Below are 23,626 nucleotides of genomic sequence, written 5' to 3'. Positions count from 1 at the left end.
ATTCTCCTGCCTCAGCCTCCCAAGTAGCTGGGACTACAGGCGCCCGCCACCTCGCCCGGCTAGTTTTTTGTATTTTTTAGTAAAGACGGGGTTTCACCGTGTTAGCCAGGATGGTCTCGATCTCCTGACCTCGTGATCCGCCCGTCTCGGCCTCCCAAAGTGCTGGGATTACAGGCTTGAGCCATCGCGCCCGGCCTAATTTTTGTACTTTTAATAGAGACAGGGTTTCACCATGTTGCCCAGGCTGGTCTCAAACTCCTGACCTTAAGTGATCTGCCCGCCTCGGCCTCCCAAAGTGTTGAGATTACAGGCGTGAGCCACCGCGCCCGGCGTGATACACACTTTTAAGGCTCCGGGGCTGTCCGTGAGGATCAAGCGTGGAAGTAAGTCTACAGAAAAGGCTGCCGCAGTTAACCCACGACAGGTGATGACAGTCTGGACATAGGGAGGATGGAGAGAAGTCGTGCGCCCTGGCAGTATTTCAGGAGCCAACTAATGGAGCCGGGACGCGAGAAACAGAGGAATCAGGAAGCCATAAGGAGGAGGTGGAGCAGCGGGTGGGTCAAGATGCCGCAGCAGCAGCAGGAGGAGCTCGTGGGGTCGGGGTTACCCCCATCCCCGTGCAAGCCGACTTGGCGTCCGAGGGCAGAGTCCAGACCACAAGGAACTGGAGCTCAGGAGAGACTCGTGGTCCACATCGCGAGAAAGCTGTGGGAATCCAAATACTGTGGCGATTGGCAGCCCCGTAGGCGAGGCGGGCTGGAGACCCGCCCGGATTTAGGCGCGAGCCACCTCCAGGGGCGGAGCCCAGGCCGCACTGCGCAGGCGCGGCTAACCCGTTTCCATGGCTGCGAGAACTCACGCTCCCCAACCGTCCCACAACTGTCCTGTCCCAGACTTTGGCACCGTCGGGGTCCGTCGTCCCCGAGTGTGTCAGCATCCCCACCCCGGCTGCTGCCCAGGATCCGCCGGACCCCGGCCTCGATATGGGAGACCTGGAACTGCTGCTGCCCGGGGAAGCTGAAGTGCTGGTGCGGGGTCTGCGCAGCTTCCCGCTACGCGAGATGGGCTCCGAAGGGTGAGGCACCCGGGTCAGGCGGAGTCACGGAGTCATTGTCCCTGAGTGGGGGAGCTGGAGCCTGACATGGGGGGAGGGGCTGCCCAGTGTGGAGGGGCTCCCAAATGGGGGAGCAGAGTGTTCCGAGACAGGAATATAATTGTTCCTGAGCCCCCTGTGCCCCCTCAGGATCAGGTTAGGCTTCAATAGGATCCAGCCCCCATCCCCACTCCAAATGCACACACGTGGACCCACATGCACTTACACAACCCTCTGAGGCAGGTGGAACCAGCAGCACGAGAACCTGGAGAAGCTGAACATGCAAGCCATCCTGGATGCCACAATCAGCCAGGGCGAGCCCATTCAGGAGCTGCTGGTCACCCATGGGAAGGTACCCCGAGGTCACAGGCAGGGTTCCTGCCTTCCCCCATACCTCACCTACTCTAACCCTCAGGAGTCCCCTGTGTGCTTTTCCCCTCTGGCCTGGTACACCTGTCCTCCCTGAAGGGGAGAGAGGAATGTGTTACATGTTTCATTTTGTGTCGCTGTTGGACAGGACTCTGGCACACCAGGCTAGGTACAGGGCATGAGTTGATTAGGGAGAAAGCTGTAGGTCCTAAAACAGCTTAGGCTTCGAGGGGAAGGCCCAAATGCTAAAGGCATCTGTGAATTGACTGTAAGGCTGGGGAGGGGGTGGGGAGGGCAGGAGGGAGGGGAGATAACTTAACTGGAAGTAGAACTTTGGCATGGAAGGAGGCAGCCTTCCTAACATGAGAGGGGAAAGTTAGAAACCAATGAGATGGCTGGCTGGAACATGGACCAGGGAGTGTCACCAGCAGATGACCTGAGATATCAATTGACCAAAAAAAAAAAAAAAAAAAAAAAAAGCCAGGCATGGTGGCTCATGCCTGTAATCCTAGCACTTTGAGAGGCCAAGACGGGTGGATCACCTGGGGTCAGGAGTGCAAGGCCAGCCTGACCAACATGGTGAAACCCTGCCTCTACTAAAAATACAAAAATTTGCTGAGCATGGTGGTGCACACCTGTAATCCCAGCTACTCGGGAGGCTGAGGCAGGAGAATCGCTTGAACCTAGGAGACAGAGGTTACAGAGAGCCGAGATCGTGCCACTGCACTCCAGCCTTGGTGACAAGAGTGAAACTCTGTCTTAAAAAAAAAAAGAGTTCCTTTGCAAGAGAAAGGTGGAACTCATACAAGGGGATAGGATAAGAAGAACAGGGCACTGTGAAGGGTCCTGAGTAAGAGTGAGGCCAAGGCACACAAGAGCCTTAGAGAACCACAGGACAGGGACAAGAGGGAGGGCATGAGCAGAAGGGCTGACTTGAAAGGGACGCCTGAATGGGCGGGGAGAGGATAAGGGGGCAGGTGCAGGCAGGGCAAGGCAGTCTGGGAACTGGGCAGGAGCCAGTCACATAAGCATGAGGGACATCCACAGAGGTGTTGGGAGCAGCTGGAAACGAAGGTCCGAAATGCAAGAGAAAAGTCAGGAAGGATAGCCATGGGGTTTGGGATAGTTTAGGGGCCCAGCAGTGTTTGGGGAGATCTGGGCTGAGCTGAGCCAAGCTGGGGATAGGAGGGTTGCCAGGCAAAGGTAGGCCCATCTCATCCCTGTCCTTTACCCCATCCTTCAAAGGTCCCAACGCTGGTGGAGGAGTTGATCGCAGTGGAGATGTGGAAGCAGAAGGTGTTCCCCGTGCTCTGCAGGGTGGAGGACTTCAAGCCCCAGAACACCTTTCCCATCTACATGGTGGTGAGCTGGGCCCCTGGTTCATACCTCCTCCCACTCCTTCAGAGGGCTCTGGACTGGGGAGGGGAGCTGGTAGCCCCTATCCCTACCACAGGCCCTGTCCCTCTCTTTGTCTGTCAGGTGCACCACGAGGCCTCCATCATCAACCTCTTGGAGACAGTGTTCTTCCACAAGGTGAGGGACTATCTCTGCCCATGGGCCACAGTTTCAGGTCAGGGCCTGGCAGGAAGGGAGGTTGTATCTGTGTGGGGAGGGCATCAGACACAGAAAGTTTCCCTCCCCCTTTCCCCAGGAGGTGTGTGAGTCAGCAGAAGACACTGTCTTGGACTTGGTAGACTATTGCCACCGCAAACTGACTCTGCTGGTGGCCCGGAGTGGCTGTGGTGGCCCCCCTGAAGGGGAGGGGTCCCAGGACAGCAACCCCATGCAGGTGGGTTGAGGTTACCTAGGATTGTGAAAGCCTAGGTCTGGGTTCCCCAAGGCCTGCACAGGCAAGGGTAGCCCAGCATGAACACTGTGTGACCTCGCAGGAGCTGCAGAAGCAGGCAGAGCTGATGGAATTTGAGATTGCACTGAAGGCCCTCTCAGTACTGCGCTACATCACAGACTGTGTGGACAGGTGGGCAGTCCGACTGGGCCTGGGCCTACCGTGGAGGGCTGGAAGACTGGGCCTGTAGCCTGCCTCTGCTCACCTCCTTCACAACGTCCCTGCCCCTAGCCTCTCTCTCAGCACCTTGAGCCGTATGCTTAGCACACACAACCTGCCCTGCCTCCTGGTGGAACTGCTGGAGCATAGTCCCTGGAACCGGCGGGAAGGAGGTAGGGTCCTCCCACACCAGCCTAAGCCCCAGGCTACTGCTTCAGGATATCTTTTTGATAGAGGGGGCAGTTTGCACACACGAAGACAAACCCCGTCCCCAAGCCCATCTGAGGATACCAGGATGCCTCAGCCAAGAGTGGCCTAGACCTGAGCTCTGCAGCAGGCCAGGCCCATGTGTCCACTACTGAGGCTCACTCTGCTCTGGGGTCAGCAGCACTATAGCCTGGGCAAGTCCTGTGGCCCAGGTTCTCCCACCATTCCCAGGCAGTGGTCAGTCTCCCAGGCCCCACAGCTGGCTCACTTGAAGAGAATGCAATGCCTGTACCCAGTGTGCTGGTTCCTCTCCCCAGGCAAGCTGCAGCAGTTCGAGGGCAGCCGTTGGCATACTGTGGCCCCCTCAGAGCAGCAAAAGCTGAGCAAGTTGGACGGGCAAGTGTGGATAGCCCTGTACAACCTGCTGCTAAGCCCTGAGGCCCAGGCGCGCTACTGCCTCACAAGTTTTGCCAAGGGACAGCTACTCAAGGTCGGACTCCCTCTGCACCAGCCCCCACAGCCCCAGCACCGCCCTCCCCATCCTACCCTGACCCTGTCCCTGCTGTTTATCTTTGCCCACCCACCTCAAACCCCGTGCTCTTTTCAGTCCTTGGGCCTCAGGTGACACACCAGCTAGTGGGACATGGACCCCCACAGGCATGCTCAGCCCAACCCAGCCCCTTCCTTTTCCGTGGCCCCCTGGCCAGCACCTGCATCACACTGGCCTCCACTGGACACTCTTGCAGCTTCGGGCCTTCCTCACAGACACACTACTGGACCAGCTGCCCAACCTGGCCCACTTGCAGAGTTTCCTGGCCCATCTGGCCCTGACTGAAACCCAGCCCCCTAAGAAGGACCTGGTGTTGGAACAGGTAGACACTGGAAAGTTAGCTCCTCAGGACCACTGTCCTACTTTACCAGCACCTTCCTGCCACTCTCCACTCCTTTCCCTAGATCCCAGAAATCTGGGAGCGGCTGGAGCGAGAAAACAGAGGCAAGTGGCAGGCAATTGCCAAGCACCAGCTCCAACATGTGTTCAGCCCCTCACAGCAGGACCTGCGGCTGCAGGCACAAAGGTAAGTCCTGTGGAACTGGCAGGAGGAGTGGATGGGATGCAGGAGGCATGGATGTGGGCAGGGATGCCCCCACCTTCCAAGGCCAGTCAGATCTTCCTGACTTTCCCCCAGGTGGGCTGAGACCTACAGGCTGGACGTGCTAGAGGCAGTGGCTCCAGAGCGGCCCCGCTGTGCTTACTGCAGTGCAGAGGCTTCTAAGCGCTGCTCGCGATGCCAGAATGAGTGGTATTGCTGCAGGTGAGGGTATCCTAGGACCTTGGACCCCTAAGTCCTACTGCCACATCCCCCACATGCACTGCCCTCCTCAACACCCACCTGCCTGCAGGGAGTGCCAAGTCAAGCACTGGGAAAAGCATGGAAAGACTTGTGTCCTGGCAGCCCAGGGTGACAGAGCCAAATGAGGGTTGCAGTTGCTGAGGGCCAACCACCTATGCCAAGGGAATCCACCCAGAATGCACCCCTGAACCTCAAGATCACGGTCCAGCCTCTGCCGGAGCCCCAGTCTCCGCAGTGGAGAGCAGAGCCAGCGGTAAAGCTGCTGACCCATCCCCCTCCTCCCCACCCCAAGGGAAGGCTCGAGACTTCCTGCCCCACCTGGTGGGCAGGCCAAGTGCGTTGCCTCAGCAAACTGGGCCAGGAGGGCGAAGGCCGGATGTGGGGACCCTCTTCCTCTAGCACAGTAAAGCTGGCCTCCAGAAACACGGGTATCTCCGTGTGGTGCTTTGCGGTCGCCGTCTTTGTGGCCATCCGGGGTGGGGTGTGAGGAGCGGACGAAGGAGGGAAGGAAGGGCAAGGCGGGGGCTCTGCGAGAGCGCGCCTAGCCCCGCCTTCGGGCCCCAGAGTCCCCGCACCCAGGTTTCCATTGCACGGCTCTCCTCAGCTCCTTCCCGCCTCCCAACTTAGATCCTGGGGGCGGTGCTGACGTCGGGGCCCGCCCTGTGGCCCCGCCCGGCCCGCTCTTGCTAGCGCCCAAAGCCAGCGAAGCACCGGCCCGACTGGGCCATGTCGGCGGAGCCTGAGCTCATTGAGCTGCGGGAGCTGGCACCCGCTGGGCGCGCTGGACAGGGCCGCACCCGGCTGGAGCGTGCCAACGCGCTGCGCATCGCGCGGGGCACCGCGTGCAACCCTGCACGGCAGCTGGTCCCGGGCCGTGGCCACCGCTTCCAGCCTGCGGGGCCCGCCACGCACACGTGGTGCGACCTCTGTGGCGACTTCATCTGGGGCGTCGTGCGCAAGGGCCTGCAGTGCGCGCGTGAGTAGCGGGCCCCGCGCGCCTACGAGAGCGGAAGGGGCAGCCAAGGGGCAGCGCCGTCGCCGCGGGTCAAGTCGCGGCAGAGGTGGTCGGTGGGGACAGCTCCCGAGGACTAGGTCCGTTACTTTCGCCCCATCGCTGAAGAGTGCGCGAAAATGGTTTATCCCTTGTCGCACTCCACTCGTATATGGGGCACAGATGAGCAGAGGTGGCAGCTTATATGTAAAAATATGCTGATTTCAAGTTTCTTATCTTTAAAATGCCTTGGCCTTTCTTGAGAAAGGGTTTGTGCCTACTGTCCTCGGAGTCCATCTTCCCAGGCTTGCCTCTTCTCAAACATTCACTCACTGTGACCCCCTCCAGAACCTTTGGGGTGAAGGGAAGTTACCCACCTATGGGAGGGAGCCTGGAAAAAGTTAGAACCTTGGGTGTGCCCCCTGCAAGCAGGAGTTTTGTTGAGTATTTAGCAAACACCCTTGAATCAGAAGCTAAAATATGGAAGGCAGCCACACACCCAGCAGTCCTTCTGCACCCCTGGGAATCGCCAGCAAGCAAAGGTTGCTCTCCCCTAGCTAGACACCAGCTGGAATCACCAGGGGCGCTTTTACAGCCCTCCCACCCTCTAGCCTGGATGCCACCTCAGACCCATTGAATCAGCTGCTGGGAGTGGACTCAAGGCAGCAGTAAATTTTTTTAAATCCCCAAATTATTGTAACATGGAGTCTGGGTTGAGCATCAGTGCTCTGACCCATTTAGGAACTAGTGGATAGATGGTGTCCCAGGTCTGTATGTGCATGGAGACCCTCTCATCTGGTACAAGAGGACATCACAAATTCAGCTGGGGGGAGCACAAAGTTGTGACAGAATACAAAGAATAAACAAGGGCCGAGCACGGTGGCTCAGGCCTGTAATTCCAGTACTTTGGAAGGCCAAGGCGGGTGGATCACCTGAGGTCAGGAGTTCAAGACCAGCCTGGCCAACATGGTGAAACCCCGTCTCTACTAAAAAATACAAAAAAATTAGCCAGGCGTGGTGGCGGGTGCCTGTAATCCCAGCTACTCAGGAGGTTGAGGTGGGAGAATTGCTTGAACCCAGGAGGCGGAGGTTGCAGTGAGCTGAAATCACGCCACTGCTCTCCAGCCTTGGGGACAGATTGAGACTGTCTCAAAAAAAAAAAAAAAGAAAGAAGGAAGGAAGGAAGAAAAAGGCTGGGACACTGCAGCATTCTCAAAGAGAAATAAAGTGGCCATAGAGATAAGAAGCAGGATGATTTGGGCATGTTTATCAGAGGTAGAGACAAGGGAGGAATCAACGATAAGTTTGGGTTTTTGTTTCCAGTAACCGGGAGCATAGTGGCCATTTTTGCTGCAAAGAGGAAGCTGGGCAAGGGTAGCAGTGAGGTGGAAGAAAAGGGAATTAAATTTTGGCCATGTTCACTTGAAACGTCTTTTAGACATCCTAGTGAAGGTACTGGCACGGAGGATCTAATCTGAGGGTTTAGGTCAGTGTTTCAGCTGTGGATCTGGGGCAGAAGATTGTGTAGACAGACCAGGCCAGCGATCAGGACTGAGCCCAGACTTCATCATGAGATACGGAAGTTGAGTCAGAATCTGCAAAGGAGCTGAGCAGGAGCTGCAGGGGGGGTAGGAGGAAAACTGGCAGTGTAGCCCCTGGGAGTCAAAGGGAGCAAGCTTCAAATGATGCTGAGTGGGTGAGAATGGAGAATGGAACACTGCATTCCATTTGGCAGCGCATAGATCGCTGAGGACCCTGTCCTGGGCAGTTTCCTGGAGGGAGAGGCAAGCCTGGCTGAAGTGGGTAGATGGGAGAGTGAAGGCGAAGGATTAGAGTGTATAGAGACCAATGTTTTGGTCTGAGGGGAGTACAGACAGATGACAACCAGAGGGCAGAGGTAGGTTAAAGGTGTTTAGTTTTTCCTTCAAGTAAATGGGCAGATGTATTCCATAGAAGTTCCCAATGAAGGGCCGGGCGCGGTGGCTCACGCCTGTAGTCCCAGCACTTTGGGAGGCCGAGGCGGGTGGATCACCTGAGGTCACGAGTTTGAGACCAGCCTGGCTAACATGGTGAAACCCTGTCTCTGCTAAAAATACAAAAATTAGCGGGGCGTGGTGGCGGGCGCCTGTAATTCCAGGTACTCGAGAGGCTGAGGCAGAAGAATCGCTTGAACCCAGGAGGCGGAGGTTGCAGCGAGCCGAAATCGCGCCATTGCACTCCAGCCTGGGTGACAAAAGGAAGACTCCGGTTTTTGGTTTTTTTTTTTTAATTGCCAATGAGGAAAGGGGAAGCTCTGTGCTAGGCGACAGAGATCCCAACTGTTGAGCAGGCCTCTGCTGTGGCCTTCCGGCCGGTTTCCAGACACCCAGGGTGGCCAACATTAAAGTCCGCATAGCAGTGTAAGGTAAAACACTGAAGCCGGGCCTGCGGAGCCTGGCGGGCAACGGCCCTCTTCCTGGGGCTTCCCTTCAATCTCCCGGACATTTCCCCGACCTGGGGCTCCTCCGCCTCACGGCTAGGCCTCTCTGCAGATTGCAAGTTCACCTGCCACTACCGCTGCCGCGCGCTCGTCTGCCTGGACTGCTGCGGGCCCCGGGACCTGGGCTGGGAACCCGCGGTGGAGCGGGACACGAACGTGGTGAGCGCGGGGCCGAGGGCGTATGGGAAGGGCGAGGACGGGCAGGCCACAGCGCAGGCATTCTCGAAGACTGCCTGGGTGCTGCGCGCAAGGAGCGTTCTAAGTGCCGATTTCCCGGCGGCAGAGAGAGGCTAATTCTGAGCGAGGGCTGAGAGGGGTGCCTGGATTGCCGGCTCCGCAAGGCCTCCACCGGCTGCTAGCAGACCCCAGCCGCTAGCAGTCCCCAGCCAAGGCGGACGCAGGCTCCGCGCACGCGCACTTCCCGCACCTTCCCGCCCTCGCCTCCGGCCAGAGGCCACCCTTGTGCGCTTGCGCGGACGCTGGCACCCGCCCCGTTCCCTGTGGTAGGTGGGGTCTCTGAGTGGAGCTGCCGGAGCGATGAGGTCATTCCTCGGGGCTAAGTGTGCGTGTCCCCGCCCCGGCGTTCCTCCCCCAATGACACAAGAGCTAGATCCCGGCGATCTACGTTTCAGTCTTAACGGTTGCGGCGCGGCGCTGGCCCGGGCGCACGCGCACACTGACACGCGTACACGCACGCACGCGACCGGGGCGGTGGTTGGTGGCTACGGACGCGCGGGACCAGGGGGACGGGCGGGTGCGGCGATGGGCGAGGCGGAGACGCCTTCTTTCGAGATGACCTGGAGCAGCACGACGAGCAGTGGCTACTGCAGCCAAGAGGACTCGGACTCGGAGCTCGAGCAGTACTTCACCGCGCGAACCTCGCTAGCGCGCAGGCCGCGCCGGGACCAGGTGGGAGCCCGGGGGTGCCGGCGGGGGACGGGAGGCGATTGCTGGAGCTCCGCCCTCCCCGGTCCGTTGCCGCGTCCTGGGTCGGTGGGCAGCCCCACCCTCCCGGCTACGTGGCTCCCCGCGTGTCCTGGCCGGTGGCCTGCCCGCAGAACCGTGTGTAAGACCCCGATTCCACCGCCTCGATACTGGTTGCCTGGGCCCCCATGGTTTCTGTCACAGACAGGTTGAACAGGGAAAGCAGCTGTGTGGCTTGTGGTAAACCTGAGCCGGGCATTATCAAGCTATGACTAAAGCCGACCGAGCAGTCTGGACTAGCACCTCGATTTCCGCGTTCAGATGCTCCTGCTCCCTCCTTGGGGAGACTAGGGGAGGAAGTGGAGAGGGAGGAGTCCTCGCCAGGAATTGAGAAGTATGTTTAGGAAAACTGAGAGGCAGAGAGAGATCCTGCTCCTCCATTTGCACTCCTTTACGGAGCCAGCTGAGCCCTCACCTCTTCCCTGTTCTGGCCTGTCACCAGCTGCTGGAATGTGAAAGATTTTGATCCCTTCCTCTAGGGTGGATCTGGAGAAAGATTTGGAAATAGGAAATAGGATAGGAAAGAAGTCTTATTTTGGACCATAAGCATTCAGGAGCACTTTACCCACAAGAAGGGGGAAGGGTAGATTATAAAATGCCTAAAGAGGTGGAAAGAGATCCAGGTTACTAACCCAGGACTGTAAGGTGTCTCGGAACCTCCTAGGTATCCCCATTATTAGAGAACTCTGTGCCAGATGTCATGGGTGTGACCACCAGGCTCAGAGAACCAGGCCCAGGCACCAGGAAAAAGAAATAGGGACTGTGAAGCTCAGTATGCCTGGCAGCAATGGGGCGGAAATCCTTATTTAAGTGAAGAAAGTGGAGTTGTGAGTGATGCTTTGGATAAAATTTTACAAAATTCCTTACAAAAGGGGTGGTGCTCAGCACCCCAAAATCTTAGCCCAGAGCTTGGGTGCAAGGGTTGAGTGTAAACCCCTGGGCTTGTCTTCATGTCACTCAGTCCTGAGCCATTTTCCACTGTGGGAAGGTGGGAAAACCACAAGACACTAACCAATTGAAAAGGAGGGCTAGGCCGGGCGCGGTGGCTCAAGCCTGTAATCCCAGCACTTTGGGAGGCCGAGACGGGTGGATCACGAGGTCAGGAGATCGAGACCATCCTGGCTAACACGGTGAAACCCCGTCTCTACTAAAAAATACAAAAAAACTAGCCGGGCGAGGTGGCGGGCGCCTGTAGTCCCAGCTACTCGGGAGGCTGAGGCAGGAGAATGGCGTGAACCCGGGAGGCGGAGCTTGCAGTGAGCCGAGATCGGGCCACTGCACTCCAGCCTGGGTGACAGAGCAAGACTCCGTCTCAAAAAAAAAAAAAAAAAGAAAGAAAAGGAGGGCTAGCCACGGAGGCACACACCTGTAATCCCAGCTACTTGGGAGGGTAAGGCAGGAGGATCACTTGAACCTGGGAGGCAGAGATTGCAGTGAGCCAAGATCGTGCCAATGCACTCCAGCCTGAGTGACAGAGCGAGACTGTCTCAAAAATAGAAAAGGAAGCCAAGTGCGGTGGCTCACACCTCTAATGCCAATGCTTTGGGAGGCCGAGGCAGGCGGATCATTTGTGATCAGGAATTCGAGGCCGGCCTGGCCAACATGGTGAAACCCTGTCTCTACTAAACATATAAAAATTAGCCGGACATGGTGGTGTGTGCCTGTAGTCCCAGCTACTTGGGAGACTATGAATCACTTGAACCGGGAGGCAAAGGTTGCAGTCAGCCAAGATCGCGCCACTGCACTCCTGCCTGGGTGACAGGGTAAGACTCTGTCTCAAAAAAAAAGAAAGAAGGCTGGGCTTGGTGGCTCATGCCTGTAATCTCAGCATTTTGGGAGGCCAAGGCAGGCGTATCACTTGACGCCGAGAGTTCAAGACCAGCCAGGCCGACATAGCAAAACCCTGTCTTTACTGAAAATACAAAAAAATTAGCTGACCATGGTGTTGTATACCTGTAATCCCAGCTACTGGGGAAGCTGAGGCAGGAGAATCACTTGAACCCAGAAGATGGACGTTGCAGTGAGTCGAGATCGGGCCACTGCACTCCAGCCTGGACGAGAGAGCAAGACTCTGTCAAAAAAAAAAAAAAAAAAAAAAGAAAGAAAAGGAGGCTGAGAAGTCCCAAGTCGTATGTAAAATAAAACCATCAGTTTTAGGCCAGGCACAGTGGCTCACACCTTTAATCCCAGCACTTTGGGAAGCTGAGGTGGGTGGATCACGAGGTCAGGAGTTCAAGACCAGCCTGGCCAAAATGGTGAAACCCTATCTCAACTAAAAATACAAAAAATTAGCCAGGTTTGGTGGCAGGCACCTGTAATCCCAGCTACTTGGGAGGCTGAGGCAGAGAATTGCCTGAACCCAGGAGGCAGAGATTGCAGTGAGCCAAGATCACACCACTGCACTCCAGCCTGGACAACAGAGCAAGATTCCGTCTCAAAAAACAAAACCAAAAACAGTTTTCATGGACAGTGGTAGAGTGGAGGGTGGGTCCCTATGGTGCAGAAGGGAAATTCCATGGTCCTGCTATACGTCCAACTGGGATGGCTGTTGAAGTCCTCTTCTAGCAGGCAGCTTTGGAAACAGAAGAAGAAACTCTTCCTCCTTTAGAATCCTGGAAGGGCTGTGTAGTGCCTCTAGTCCAAGTCCCTTGTTTTCTGAGTGAAGATAGGGAGGTTCATTTCCAGAAGGGAAGGGGCTGGAAATGAGGTCACTGCATCCCAACCCAGGGCTCCTGGGTCATCCAGAAAGGGAAGAAGGAGCAAGCTTTCTCAGGTAGGAGCTCAGAGCCATCCCTGTGCCCTCCCTGTTCTGCAAACAAAGTGATCTTCCTTCTTGCCCTGGCACTAGAATCTGCCTGGCATTTCTCCTACCCCTAGTACTCCTCCCATCTGGGTGCTTCTTCCCATTGGTGTACTGAATAAACACATCCACTGCTTTATTCATAGCCTCTGGCCCTCATTTTTTCCAGGGCCACACCATTTGTTTTTACTAACCCGACAAGGTTGCCCACTGTCCCCAGTAAGGTTTGTGCTGGGGTTTTCACTCCAATGCTGTTCTCCATCCAGGAGACCTTTGGATACTTGGGGAAGCAAATGAGCTTCAGTTCCCACCCCTCCCCCTTTACCTTTTTCCTGTGAGGCCCTGGCCTCAGTTCTCAGCCCCACATCCTTGCTGGCTGCAGAATAGCAGCGGGTTCTGGGTGAGGAGCATTCTGCTAAAAGGCTCCACCCTGCTCCCTCATCTGTCCTCTCCATTTGTCCCCATCAGATGGTTTAAGCGCTTAAGGGGACTTCAGGGCGGAGTCAGGGAGAACCCTGGCTCTCCTGGGCTGGGCACAAGATCATTCTACAGGAAACCCTGTGGGAATTCTTCTGGGACAAAATATTGGTCAGTGCTGAGCTTAGCTGTGTCTGTGACACTCCCATTCTAACTAGGGCCTGTCTGACATCAACAGGAAGTTAGGCTGATGCAATGGGGCCAACCAAGGGAGTCTGGGAGAAGAAAGTCAGTTCAGAGGCCTGGCTGCCCTGTCCCACACTCCACCCTTCCGGCAAGAATCTAGTCCCTAGATGAGATGGGGAGTGAGTGGTGGAGTTAAAAATCTTTGGGCCGGGTTCAGTGGTTCACGCCTATAATCCCAGCACTTTGGGAGGCCAAGGCAGGTGGAACACTTGAGGTCTCCGGAGTTCAAGACCATCCTGGCCAACGTGGTGAAACCCCATCTCTACTAAAAATACAAAAATTAGCTGGGTGGTGTTGTGGCGTGCACCTGTAGTCCCAGCTACTCGGGAGGCTGAGGCAGGAGAATCGCTTGAACCCAGGAGGCAGAGCTTGCAGTGAGCCAAGATCCAGCCACTGTGCTCCAGGTTGAGCGACAGAGTGAGGCCTCGTCTCAAAAAAAAAAATCTTTCGGCCAAATCCCCGGACAGCACTGGCAGGTGCAGAAACCCACCAGGAAGCTGCCTGTGTACCTCTGGCAGATTGGAGCCTGGCCTAAAGCTGCTTTTATGTGCAGCTTGGGTCAAGGTTAAACATCATGTCACAGTGATTTTTCTCATTATGTATGAGACGTGGAGAGCTGGCTCCAAGTACTACTCTGTCCACTGGTGGCTGGACTACTGATGTGCACCACTCTCCACTCTTCTCACCTGCAGTGGGTCATGGCCCTGTGCTGGGGCAGAGGATAAAAATGGGCTGCTTTCTCCAGGACAAACCCTCACTCCAACTCAACTAGGGTGCTGTGATCAGAATGTGCAATTGGGGTGTGATTTTACTGTATTTTTTTTTTTTTTTCCGAGACCAAGTTTCGCTCTTGTTGCCCAGGCTGGAGTGCAATGGCGCGATCTCAGTTCACTGCCACCTCCGCCTCCCGGGTTCAAGCAATTCTCGTGTCCCAGCCTCCTAAGTAGCTGGGATTACAGGCATGTGCCACCACGCCTGGCTAATTTTGTATTTTTAGTAGAGACGGGGTTTCTCCATGTTGGTCAGGCTGGTCTCGAACTCCCAACCTCAGGTGATCCACCCGCCTTGGCCTCCCAAAGTGCTGGAATTACAGGCATGAGCCAGCATGCCCAGCCTGTTTTAGTTTTTTGTTTTTTGAAGCAGGGTCTCACTCAGTTCCCCAGGCTGGAGTGCAATGACACAATAATAGTTCACTGTAGCTGCAATCTCCAGGGCTCAAACGATCCTCCCACCTCAGCCTCCTGAGCAGTTGGGACTACAGGCACACACCACCACACCCAGCTAATTGTTTTTTTCTTTTTTTAGTAGAGATGAGGTCTTGCTATGTTGCCCAAGCTGGTCTCAAACTCCTGAGGATCAAGTGATCCTCCTACCTTGGCCTCCCAAAATGCTGGGATTACAGATGTGAGCCACCACACCCAGCCAGATTTTACTTTAAATGAGAGTCCCTCTTCAGAGTCCCTCATCTGTTCCTGTCCCCTGGCCATGCTCCTTCAGTTGCCCCTGCTTCTGTGGTATCCTTAGGGCTACATTCAGTGCTGAGGCCCTAGGCAGGCAGCAGAGAGAAGCCAAATGATTCTGCCTTTCCCTTATCCACCCATAGCATGCAGAACCAGGAGCAGTAGTGGGTTCAGGGTGGGCACCAGCTGGCAGCTATGTATAGATACATCAGAGACAGGGGGGCCAAAGGCAGTCAGTTTCTAAGGACTGCCCCAGAGGCCATTTTTCAGAGAAGCTCTGGGTTCCTCAAGGGCCCTGTGTCCATGCTGGCCCATCTTGCAGGACGAGCCCGTGGAGTGGGAGACACCTGACCTTTCTCAAGCTGAGATTGAGCAGAAGATCAAGGAGTACAATGCCCAGATCAATAGCAACCTCTTCATGAGCTTGGTGAGTTGACTGTGCAGGAAAGGAGTGTGGGGAGGAACAGGTACCCAGCTGTGTGCCTGATACCCAGAGGGTCACAACTGAGGTTTTCTTGGGTGGGCCCAAGCAGTAATTTGTGCATACCCAGCCTAGCCCCAAGTAGACTGACATCTCACCTGGAACCTACTATCGTTTGATTTCTCTATTTCTTTAGAACAAGGATGGTTCTTACACAGGCTTCATCAAGGTTCAGCTGAAGCTGGTGCGCCCTGTCTCTGTGCCCTCCAGCAAGAAGCCACCCTCCTTGCAGGATGCCCGGCGGGGCCCAGGACGGGGCACAAGTGTCAGGCGCCGCACTTCCTTTTACCTGCCCAAGGATGCTGTCAAGCACCTGCATGTGCTGTCACGCACAAAGGCACGTGAAGTCATTGAGGCCCTGCTGCGAAAGTTCTTGGTGGTGGATGACCCCCGCAAGTTTGCACTCTTTGAGCGGGCTGAGCGTCATGGCCAAGGTGGGATTCCCACCCCACCCTGCTCTATGTGAGAGTATATACACATGCACCTGTGCATGCAAGGGCTGAGCAGCTGGCCCTGTCTCTGATCATTACTTCCCCTTCACAGTGTACTTGCGGAAGCTGTTGGATGATGAGCAGCCCCTGCGGCTGCGGCTCCTGGCAGGGCCCAGTGACAAGGCCCTGAGCTTCGTCCTGAAGGAAAATGACTCTGGGGAGGTGAACGTGAGTACATAGTTCTCCTCAGTTTCTTGGTTGTCACTAGATGGGACTGATGGGCTGTAGCTACAGTAAGGCTTGAAGGAGGAATTGTGCTGGAGGACAAGCCCTGCAAAACAGTTCCAGGAGTGTATAGGCATTGTAACTAAAGCAAAGGCTTCCAGACCACTCATGCCAAAGCCTAGGGTTGTCCCAAGAAGCCAGGAAGAATTGTCTTGGTGCTTTGGTCTTTCCTGGTGTGGAAAATCTGGAGATGCAGGAGTCCATCTAATGACATGAGGAGGCCCCCTTCAGACTTTTTACCTGGAAGCTTTCTGGCTCCAAGGTATTAGGCCTGTGGAGTGGAATTAGAATATGCCTGACCTGTCCACAGGTAATTGGGGAACATCTGATTTGGTTGCCTCAGTAAGGTGACCATTTTGTAGGGCCCATCTTCCATACAAACTGCTGTCAGGGATCCTAGCAGAGATCATTCAGCCAAAAGCCTGACATCAGAAAGCCTAGTCCTAGCTTGTGTGAACATAAGGTGCTAGTCTTCTCTGGGGAGGGTCTGCTGACTTGGCCATCCCTTCTGCAGCCTGTACACTCCCCTTTCGCCCCTTGCAGTGGGATGCCTTCAGCATGCCTGAATTACATAACTTCCTGCGTATCCTGCAGCGGGAGGAGGAGGAGCACCTCCGCCAGATCCTGCAGAAGTACTCCTATTGCCGCCAGAAGATCCAAGAGGCCCTGCACGCCTGCCCCCTCGGGTGACCTCTTGTACCCCCAGGTGGAAGGCGGAGAGCAGGCAGCACCAAGTGCATGCCGTGTGAGTGTGACAGGGCCAGTGGGGCCTGTGGAATGAGTGTGCGTGGAGGCTCTCCTCTGCTGGGGGAATGAGCCCAGAGAACAGCGAAGGAGCTTGCCCCCTGTGTCCACCTGTGGGTATAGCCGGGTATGGCTCTGCACCCCTTGCACCCCTCTGCCCCTCATTACTGGGCCTTGGTGGGCCAGGGCTGCCCTGAGAAGCTGCTCCAGGCCTGCAGCAGGAGTGGAGCAGACAGAAGTCTCCTCAATTTGTGTCTCAGAAGTGAGAATCTTGGAGATGCTACAAACAGAACAGGGTCGTGTTTGCAGGGGTGAGGGCCCTCATCTATGGGGAAAGGTTTTGGATTTTGAATGTGGTCTCAGGATATCCTTATCAGAGCTAAGGGTAGGTGCTCAGAATAAGACAGGCATTGAGGAAGAGTCTTGGTTTCTCTCTGCAGTGCCAACTCCTCACACACCCTGAGGTCAGGGAGTGCTGGCTCACAGTGCATCAAGTGCCTTAATGCCTCATATGAGGAGGATGTCCCTGGGCCAGGGTCTGTGTAAATGTGGGCACTGGCCCAGGTTCATACCTTATTTGCTAATCAAAGCCAGGGTCTCTCCCTCAGGTATTTTTCATGAAGTGTATGAATGTATGTAATGTGTGGTGGCCTCAGCTGAATGCCTCCTGTGGGGAAAGGGGTAGGGGTGACAGTCATCATCAGGGCCTGGGGCCTAAGGGAATTGGCTGAATAAAGATTTAAAGATCCTCCTACTGTTGGAATCTTTTATACATACAAAGTTTTTATGAGTCTCCCTGTGTTGCCCAGGATCCTCCCAACTTGGCCTCCCAAAGTGTTGGGATTACAGGTGTGAGCCACCCTGCCCAGCCTGGACTCTTTATTATAGGTGGAGAGCTGCAGTTGCCCCTCATGGTGCCGGAAGTTGCCAAGGGTTATGGACAGGCTCACAGGTGTCTTGCAAAGTCACCATGGACCAGTCTGTGAAGCAGATGTAGTATGCATATATACTCAGTCATCACTCAGCTCCCTGGGGCTCAGGTTGTGGTGGAGACAAGAATGGACTGCAGTTAGAACTCAGGGAAACTGGCCAGGCATGGTGGCTCACACCTGTAATCCCAACACTTTGGGTGGGCTAGGCGGGCAGATCACTTGAGGCCAGCAGTTCGAAGCAAGCCTGGCCAACATGACGAACCCCATCTCTACCAAAAATACAAAAGATTTAGCTGGGCGTGGTGGTGGGCACCTCTAGTCCCAGCTACTCAGGAAGCTGAGGCAGGAGAATCACTTGAACACGGCAGGCAGAGGTTGCAGTGAGTGGAGATGACACCACTGCACTCCGATAGAGCAAGACTCCATCTCAAAAAAAAAAAAAAAAAAAAAAGGCCGGGCACAGTGGCTCACGCCTGTAATCTCAGCACTTTGGGAGGCCAAGGCGGGTGGATCACCTGAGGTTGGGGGTTCAAGACGGCCTGACCAGCATGGTGAAACCTGTCTCTACTAAAAATTTTTTTAAAAATTAGCCAGGCGGCCGGGCGCGGTGGCTCAAGCCTGTAATCCCAGCACTTTGGGAGGCCAAGACGGGCGGATCACGAGGTCAGGAGATCGAGACCATCCTGGCTAACACGGTGAAACCCCGTCTCTACTAAAAAAAAAGACAAAAAACTAGCTGGGCGTGGTGGCGGGCGCCTGTAGTCCCAGCTACTCGGGAGGCTGAGGCGGGAGAATGGCGTAAACCCGGGAGGCGGAGCTTGCAGTGAGCTGAGATCTGGCCACTGCACTCCAGCCCGAACGACAGAGCGAGACTCCGTCTCAAAAAAAAAAAAATTAGCCTGGCATGGTGGTGAATGCCTGTAATCCCAGCTACTCGGGAGGCTGAGGCAGGAGAATCGCTTGAACCCTGGAGGTGGAAGCTGCAGCGAGCCGAGATCGTGCCACTGCACATTATCCTGGGCAACAAGAGTGAAACTCCATCTCAAAAAAACAAAACAAAACAAAAAAACAAAACGAGAAACCATCCCTTCAACACACACACACCACACGCTCTGGGAGAAGGTGTGACATAACCCCTTCACCAAATACTGAGCTGCCACCGTGGACCAGACACTGCTCATAGCACCGAGGGTATAGCTGTTAACAATTCTTGCTTTCGGCCGGGCGCGGTGGCTCAAGCCTGTAATCCCAGCACTTTGGGAGGCCGAGACGGGCGGATCACGAGGTCAGGAGATCGAGACCATCCTGGCTAACCCCGTGAAACCCCGTCTCTACTAAAAAATACAAAAAAAAACTAGCCGGGCAAGGTGGCGGGCGCCTGCAGTCCCAGCTACTCGGGAGGCTGAGGCAGGAGAATGGCGTAAACCCGGGAGGCGGAGCTTGCAGTGAACTGAGATCCGGCCACTGCACTCCAGCCTGGGTAACAGAGCGAGACTCTGTCTCAAAAAAAAAAAAAAACAATTCTTGCTTTCATTAAAGCATGGACTCTGCTGGGTTTGAAAACTCTGAATTCGAAGTTCTTCACACCTGAATATAACTATGTGAATCTGGCCAGTTCCTTAATTTTCCTTCAACTTTGTTAGTTCACATAAGCGTGGCAATCGCAAAAATACAGCTGTGAAAATAGAAGCCAGATGGGCACCCAGCGGTCTGGCCTTAGGCCCTGAAGTGCTGGTTGAGGATTGGTGGTTGAGAAGGCCTGCTAGGCCTGAACTCAGGTGTTGGGGGACGTTGGAGCCTCCAAATACACCCAAGAGAGCGGGAGGACTCACGGCCACCACTTTCCTCCGTGGGAACTGTCACAGCTGGTCAGATCGCGGCTTGCTGGGACCCGAGATCTCGTAACGCATGCTGGGATGCCCAGCATCTAAGGGCGCCCATTGGTCCCGTCCCCACGCCTTGAGCAACAGCCAATCAGAGGGGGCAGCGTGCGGAAGCGGAAGTGAGGTTTCCGTGGAGACAGCAGAGCCTGCGGAAGGCGGCGGCGGCGGCGGCGGCACTTGCTAGCAGCGGCTAGGGCAGGTTATGGTGGAGCGGACTGCGCTGTGAGCAGAGCGGCCGCGGGGCCCGCCATGCGCCGGCGGCCCTGACATGGGCGCCAGCGGGTCCAAAGCTCGGGGCCTGTGGCCCTTCGCCTCGGCGGCCGGAGGCGGCGGCTCAGAGGCAGCAGGAGCTGAGCAAGCTTTGGTGCGGCCTCGGGGCCGAGCTGTGCCCCCCTTCGTATTCACGCGCCGCGGGTAAGGGCATGGGTTCCACCCTGGCGGGGGGAACAGGCAGGCGGCCAGGCGGCCCGCGCCACGGGGGAACTTCCACCGCCGTACCCCACTACAGCCAAGCCAGGATGACCCCCATATTTTGAGCCCCATTGGAGCTAGGGGTGGAGAAAGCCGGGTAGTGGTCTCCTGGCGGCCTGGCCACTCTGGAAGTCTCCCTAGGGAAGAGTGGGCCTGAGGCTTGTCACTGGGCAGACCTTCCGCACGGTAAAGCTAAGCTAGGGCCTCCATAAGACCTCAGGATCTCTTCCTTTCATCCCTTCCGGCTCAGCCTGCATACTGAAGGCTCCTAGCCTCCCTTTCCCCCCAATTGGGATAATGATCCTCTGTTTAGGCTGTTTTTCCTGACAGTAGTGGGACTGAACCTCTCAGAGTAGTGGCTGGGAAAGCAGGGATAGGCCCCAGTACTGGGGGTGAGGCTGAGGAAAAAGATCCTCACCCAGTTATGTTCTCCAGATCCAGAGCGCTGACCTACCCACCCAGTCCCCACCCCAGTCTCCCAGAGGCCCGGACAAGAGTACAAGATTGGCTTGGCTGTAGTGGGCTCCTGGACATGGGCGCTCCCCGTGCTGGAGATTTGGCTGTAGACACCAGGAAGACCCAACAGTGGCAATTCACCAGCCACCTGGGGTGTGGGGTCAGGGGAGACACAGCCTTCATTCTTTTGGGCTCCTTCCTAGCTTAGGCATTTGCTATTTCAGTCTTTGACACTGGGCCAGCAGCATCTTCTGCAGTGAGACCAACATGCCCAGGCCACCACCCTGCCCACTCTAGAAGTCCTGGGTGAGGGCAAAGGCCTGATATTAGAATGGCTGCCCTTGCTGAACAAATCAATGATGAGAACTGGCCTTGGTGGCTGCCTGGATGGTGTGCTCTGGTGTGGCCTCTCTTCTTGGGGGTCTGACATAGTAGCACTGCCCACCCATCACCTCTCTTTCCAGTTTCTTCTAGTAGACCCCAAACCTCAGGCAAAGGATTCTCCAGGCATGCCAGGCATGGTGGCTCACGCTTGTAATCCTAGCACTTTGGGAGGTCAACGCGGGTGGATTGCCTGAGTTCTTGAGTTCGACACCAGCTAGAGCAACATGGTAAAACCCCGTCTCTACTAAAATACAAAAAATTAGCAGGGTGGTGGTGCGTGCCTGTAGTCCCAGTATTACTTGGGAGGCTGAGGCACGAGTGTTGCTTGGACCCGGGAGGCAGAGGTTGCAGCGAGCTGAGATCGCGCCACGGCACTCCAGCCTGGGCGACAGAGTGAGACTGTCTCCAAAAAAATTTTTTTTTTTTTTTTTTTGAGACGGAGTCTCACTCTGTCGCCCAGGCTGGAGTGCCGTGGCGCGATCTCAGCTCACTGCAAGCTCCGCCTCCCGGGTTCACGCCATTCTCCTGCCTCAGCTTCCCAAGTAGCTGAGACTACAGGCGCCCGCGATCACGACCTGCTAATTTTTGTTATTTTTAGTAGAGACGGGGTTTCACTGTGTTAGCCAGGATGGTCTCTATCTGCTGACCTTGTGATCCACCTGCTTCAGCCTCCCAAAGTGCTGGGATTACAGGCGTGAGCCACCGCACCCGGCAAAAATTTTTTTAAAAAAGGATTCTCCAGGCATATTATCCTCTTTTCTTCCCACTTGAGTTAGGAAGACCACAGACTTCCCTGTGGCCTGTGACATTTGCCATGCCTAGGTGTGGGGCTCCAACCCAGCCTGTTCCCCTCTCCCTCTGCGCAGCTCTATGTTCTATGATGAGGATGGGGATCTCGCTCACGAGTTCTATGAGGAGACAATCGTCACCAAGAACGGGCAGAAGCGGGCCAAGCTGAGGCGAGTGCATAAGAATCTGATTCCTCAGGTGAGGGGCTGGGCAGTGGTCACAGAGCCTACAGTAAGCGTATGGAGGTAGACCCAGATGGGATCTGTTGTCATGGTGAGGGGGGATCTGGGAGGCACAAGGAAGCTTCCTGAAGTAGAGGCCCTGCGCTGACCCTCACTAGCCTCTGTTTCCATGGCAGGGCATCGTGAAGCTGGATCCCCCCCGCATCCACGTGGATTTCCCTGTGATCCTCTATGAGGTGTGACCCTGAGAGGTGGCAGACGGAAGCACCCCCTGCCCCAGCAAGAAACTCCCAGGCTCAATCAAGGTGTGACTTCCATTGAGGAGCCCAGGCTGGGGCCACAACCTGAATAAACTCCATTGGCCCATAACCTTCAGCTGTGAGCGGGTCAGTCCCGCAATATTAGTTGGGTGTTGGTTTTTGTATGGACAAGAGGTGGTTGGTGGGTGGTGAAGGCTAATGGCAGAGTTAGCACCCCACTCTCCCCAGCCACCCCTGCAAGAAGCACGGCAGGGCATATAACAGTCAGGAATGCCCGTTACCTGGTTCCTTGCCTGGTCTGCCTTCTTCCAAGTTTGCCTGGGGCCTAGCCCTGCTAGAGGCTACAGCACTTTACAAGCAAGGTATGCCTTCTTCCAGCCCCTAGGCTGTGGGCACTGTATACAAGTAGGAACTTCCTTTCCTTCACTTCCCTTTTAACCCCTAGTCAGAGCATTTCAGCCGTTTGCTACCTCGATTCCTCCTGTGTTGGACAGAGGCTGGGGGCAGTGCCAGCCTGATTCTTCCAACCTACCTGCCATTTGTTCCCGCCTTCAGATGGATGGACAGTTTGCTGGCTATTGATAGGAGTAGGGACTGGGTGGGGGCTTCTCCCTCTACCCAGGGCTGGGCTGATCCCCCTACTGCAACTAACTGTTCCCCCCACACCCCAAACCCCCAGTTGAGGAATTGAGAGGGTGCAGGCTGGGGTCAGGACATGCTGTGGATGCTTGTGCCTATGGGGAGTTATTCCAACCCACCTATTCTGTCTAATCCCCATGGCTTTGCACCAAATCCTCCACCCCTCCAATTGGGAGGGGACTGTTCACCACCTTGTGGTAAGGGACAACACCCTAAGGCTGGTGCCAGTAGTTATGAGTAGCCTACCACCCCCTCCCTTACAGTAACTGCCACCCCTTCAGGATCAGTCAAGGGAAAGTACTAGAGCCCCTGGGTAGGGAAAGAAAGGAGAGAAAAACCATAAAAGGAATACTTATAATGTGAAGGTTTGTAAATAGTCCATGATGATGTCGTGGCAGAGTCTGATTTCTATATAGAGGTGACTTTTTTTTTTAAGTACTGTGCAAGCTCTGTGCTTCTAGAATGTGGGAAGTGGCTTGGGGAAGATGGCCCCCAGCCTAGGAAGACTGTTGTGTTATTTGTTCAATTTCAATAAAATGATTTGTAGATCCTGCACATGAGAGTGGCATCCTGTGGGGCTGTGACACCCAGTGTCTAGACTACCACCTGGGCTCAATAGGTAGGCCTGGCACAGGACTCTGGCAGGCCCCCTATGACCAGCAAAGCCCAAGGGTAAGTCTGAGCTCAGCTTGTGGCCATCCCAGCTGTGGCCAGCAGGTGGCTGTGTGTTCACACAGACCTCACTGCAGGCCTCCTGCAGGGTGGGAGGGCACTCACTTATCTGTTGTGATCCATGTGGTGGTGACCCTTGGAATCAGAAGGCCCTGGGATACTTCACTGAGGATTGGCCCTACCTGCCTGACCTAAGGTGAGAGAGTGTGACCCCAGATAGTTCTGGAATATCTGTGTTAGCTGCAGAATTGCCAGCTGACCCTAAGTGGGGTCATGGCCTGACCCCCATGGACCTCAAAAGCCCAACTTTAATGGACAGCAGCCAGATAGGTGTCCCTACACCCTTGGCCTACTGCCAGGCTCAGCAACCCAAACTCATGTGCCTTCTCTGAGGCCTGCCTGTGGACACCATAGGAGAATGAGCTCAGTCTTATGTTTCAGCAAGCAAGGCTCAGCCCACCAGTATTGCCCCTGCTCTCTGTTGCCCCCATCTTGTCACCACCTGCAGCCTGCCTACTGTGGTCATTCTGCCTGCACTTCTCAGGGGCTGCTATGACGCAGATTCTCTGCTAGGCTTAGCCTTTGACTATCAGTCCAATTCCCAGTTAGAG

At 55.5% G+C, this 23,626-nt stretch overlaps 3 protein-coding genes and 2 long non-coding RNA genes across 19 annotated transcripts in view; 3 read left to right on the top strand and 2 right to left on the bottom strand.

The window, feature by feature from the left end:
* RASSF1 (Ras association domain family member 1) overlaps window positions 1-17,098 on the top strand; it is a 274,834-nt gene extending 257,736 nt beyond the window's left edge. The window contains exons 2-8 of one of the 13 annotated variants that reach the window (XM_077992890.1): window positions 5,742-6,005; window positions 8,552-8,658; window positions 9,007-9,408; window positions 14,729-14,833; window positions 15,024-15,321; window positions 15,431-15,546; window positions 16,147-17,098. In XM_077992890.1, the coding sequence (XP_077849016.1) occupies window positions 5,756-6,005; window positions 8,552-8,658; window positions 9,007-9,408; window positions 14,729-14,833; window positions 15,024-15,321; window positions 15,431-15,546; window positions 16,147-16,293 (1,425 nt within the window). In that variant the 5' untranslated portion in view covers window positions 5,742-5,755 and the 3' untranslated portion in view covers window positions 16,294-17,098. Of the gene's footprint in view, window positions 1-5,714; window positions 6,006-8,315; window positions 8,425-8,539; window positions 8,659-9,006; window positions 10,548-10,975; window positions 11,124-11,518; window positions 13,125-13,997; window positions 14,834-15,023; window positions 15,322-15,430; window positions 15,547-16,146 lie in introns of those variants that run through there. The other 12 variants (XM_077992893.1, XM_077992889.1, XM_077992894.1 and 9 more) reach the window with 12 other exon arrangements.
* ZMYND10 (zinc finger MYND-type containing 10) lies at window positions 761-5,452 on the top strand. Of its 3 annotated transcripts, XM_015130852.3 has the most exons (12): window positions 761-1,078; window positions 1,340-1,448; window positions 2,711-2,827; window positions 2,945-2,998; window positions 3,117-3,254; window positions 3,355-3,443; window positions 3,543-3,643; window positions 3,995-4,167; window positions 4,424-4,549; window positions 4,632-4,753; window positions 4,865-4,990; window positions 5,079-5,452. In XM_015130852.3, exons 1-12 carry the CDS (start codon window positions 987-989, stop codon window positions 5,152-5,154), a joined length of 1,323 nt encoding a protein of 440 aa, XP_014986338.1. In that variant the 5' UTR covers window positions 761-986; the 3' UTR covers window positions 5,155-5,452. The 3 variants fall into 3 exon arrangements, with proteins under 3 accessions (XP_014986338.1, XP_014986339.1, XP_077849035.1); XM_015130853.3 differs by lacking the exon at window positions 1,340-1,448 and having other exon boundaries at window positions 811-1,078; XM_077992909.1 differs by lacking the exon at window positions 3,543-3,643 and having other exon boundaries at window positions 828-1,078; window positions 3,909-4,167.
* LOC144339215 (uncharacterized) lies at window positions 15,586-18,173 on the bottom strand. Its single transcript, XR_013413980.1, has 2 exons — window positions 17,470-18,173; window positions 15,586-17,167 (listed from the first exon to the last, which is right to left on the bottom strand). It is a non-coding gene; the product is annotated as an uncharacterized LOC144339215 (long non-coding RNA).
* Window positions 18,174-19,338: 1,165 nt separating this feature from the next.
* TUSC2 (tumor suppressor 2, mitochondrial calcium regulator) lies at window positions 19,339-22,897 on the top strand. The gene is given in 3 exon segments (NM_001261666.1): window positions 19,339-19,576; window positions 21,340-21,460; window positions 21,621-22,897. Coding segments are annotated over 3 exon segments (333 nt in total). The 5' UTR covers window positions 19,339-19,430; the 3' UTR covers window positions 21,687-22,897.
* The window catches only part of LOC144339207 (uncharacterized), a 3,601-nt gene continuing 2,660 nt past the window's right edge, over window positions 22,686-23,626 (bottom strand). Inside the window, exon 2 of the long non-coding RNA XR_013413970.1 lies at window positions 22,686-23,375. This is a non-coding gene — a long non-coding RNA (uncharacterized LOC144339207). The remainder of the gene's footprint in view (window positions 23,376-23,626) is intronic.

The sequence above is a fragment of the Macaca mulatta genome, chromosome 2 (assembly GCF_049350105.2).
Source record: "Macaca mulatta isolate MMU2019108-1 chromosome 2, T2T-MMU8v2.0, whole genome shotgun sequence".
Lineage (NCBI taxonomy): Eukaryota > Metazoa > Chordata > Mammalia > Primates > Cercopithecidae > Macaca > Macaca mulatta.
The sequence above is the reverse complement of the archived record's forward strand: the minus strand, read 5'-3'. Positions and strand labels throughout refer to the sequence as shown.

Coding starts and splice junctions, on each gene's coding strand:
- ZMYND10 (XM_015130852.3), top strand. CDS start 987: ATGGGAGACCTGGAACTGCTGCTGCCCGGGGAAGCTGAAGTGCTGGTG. Junction 2,999..3,116: donor AGACAGTGTTCTTCCACAAG/GTGAGGGACTAT, acceptor CCCTTTCCCCAG/GAGGTGTGTGAGTCAGCAGA. Junction 4,991..5,078: donor AATGAGTGGTATTGCTGCAG/GTGAGGGTATCC, acceptor ACCTGCCTGCAG/GGAGTGCCAAGTCAAGCACT.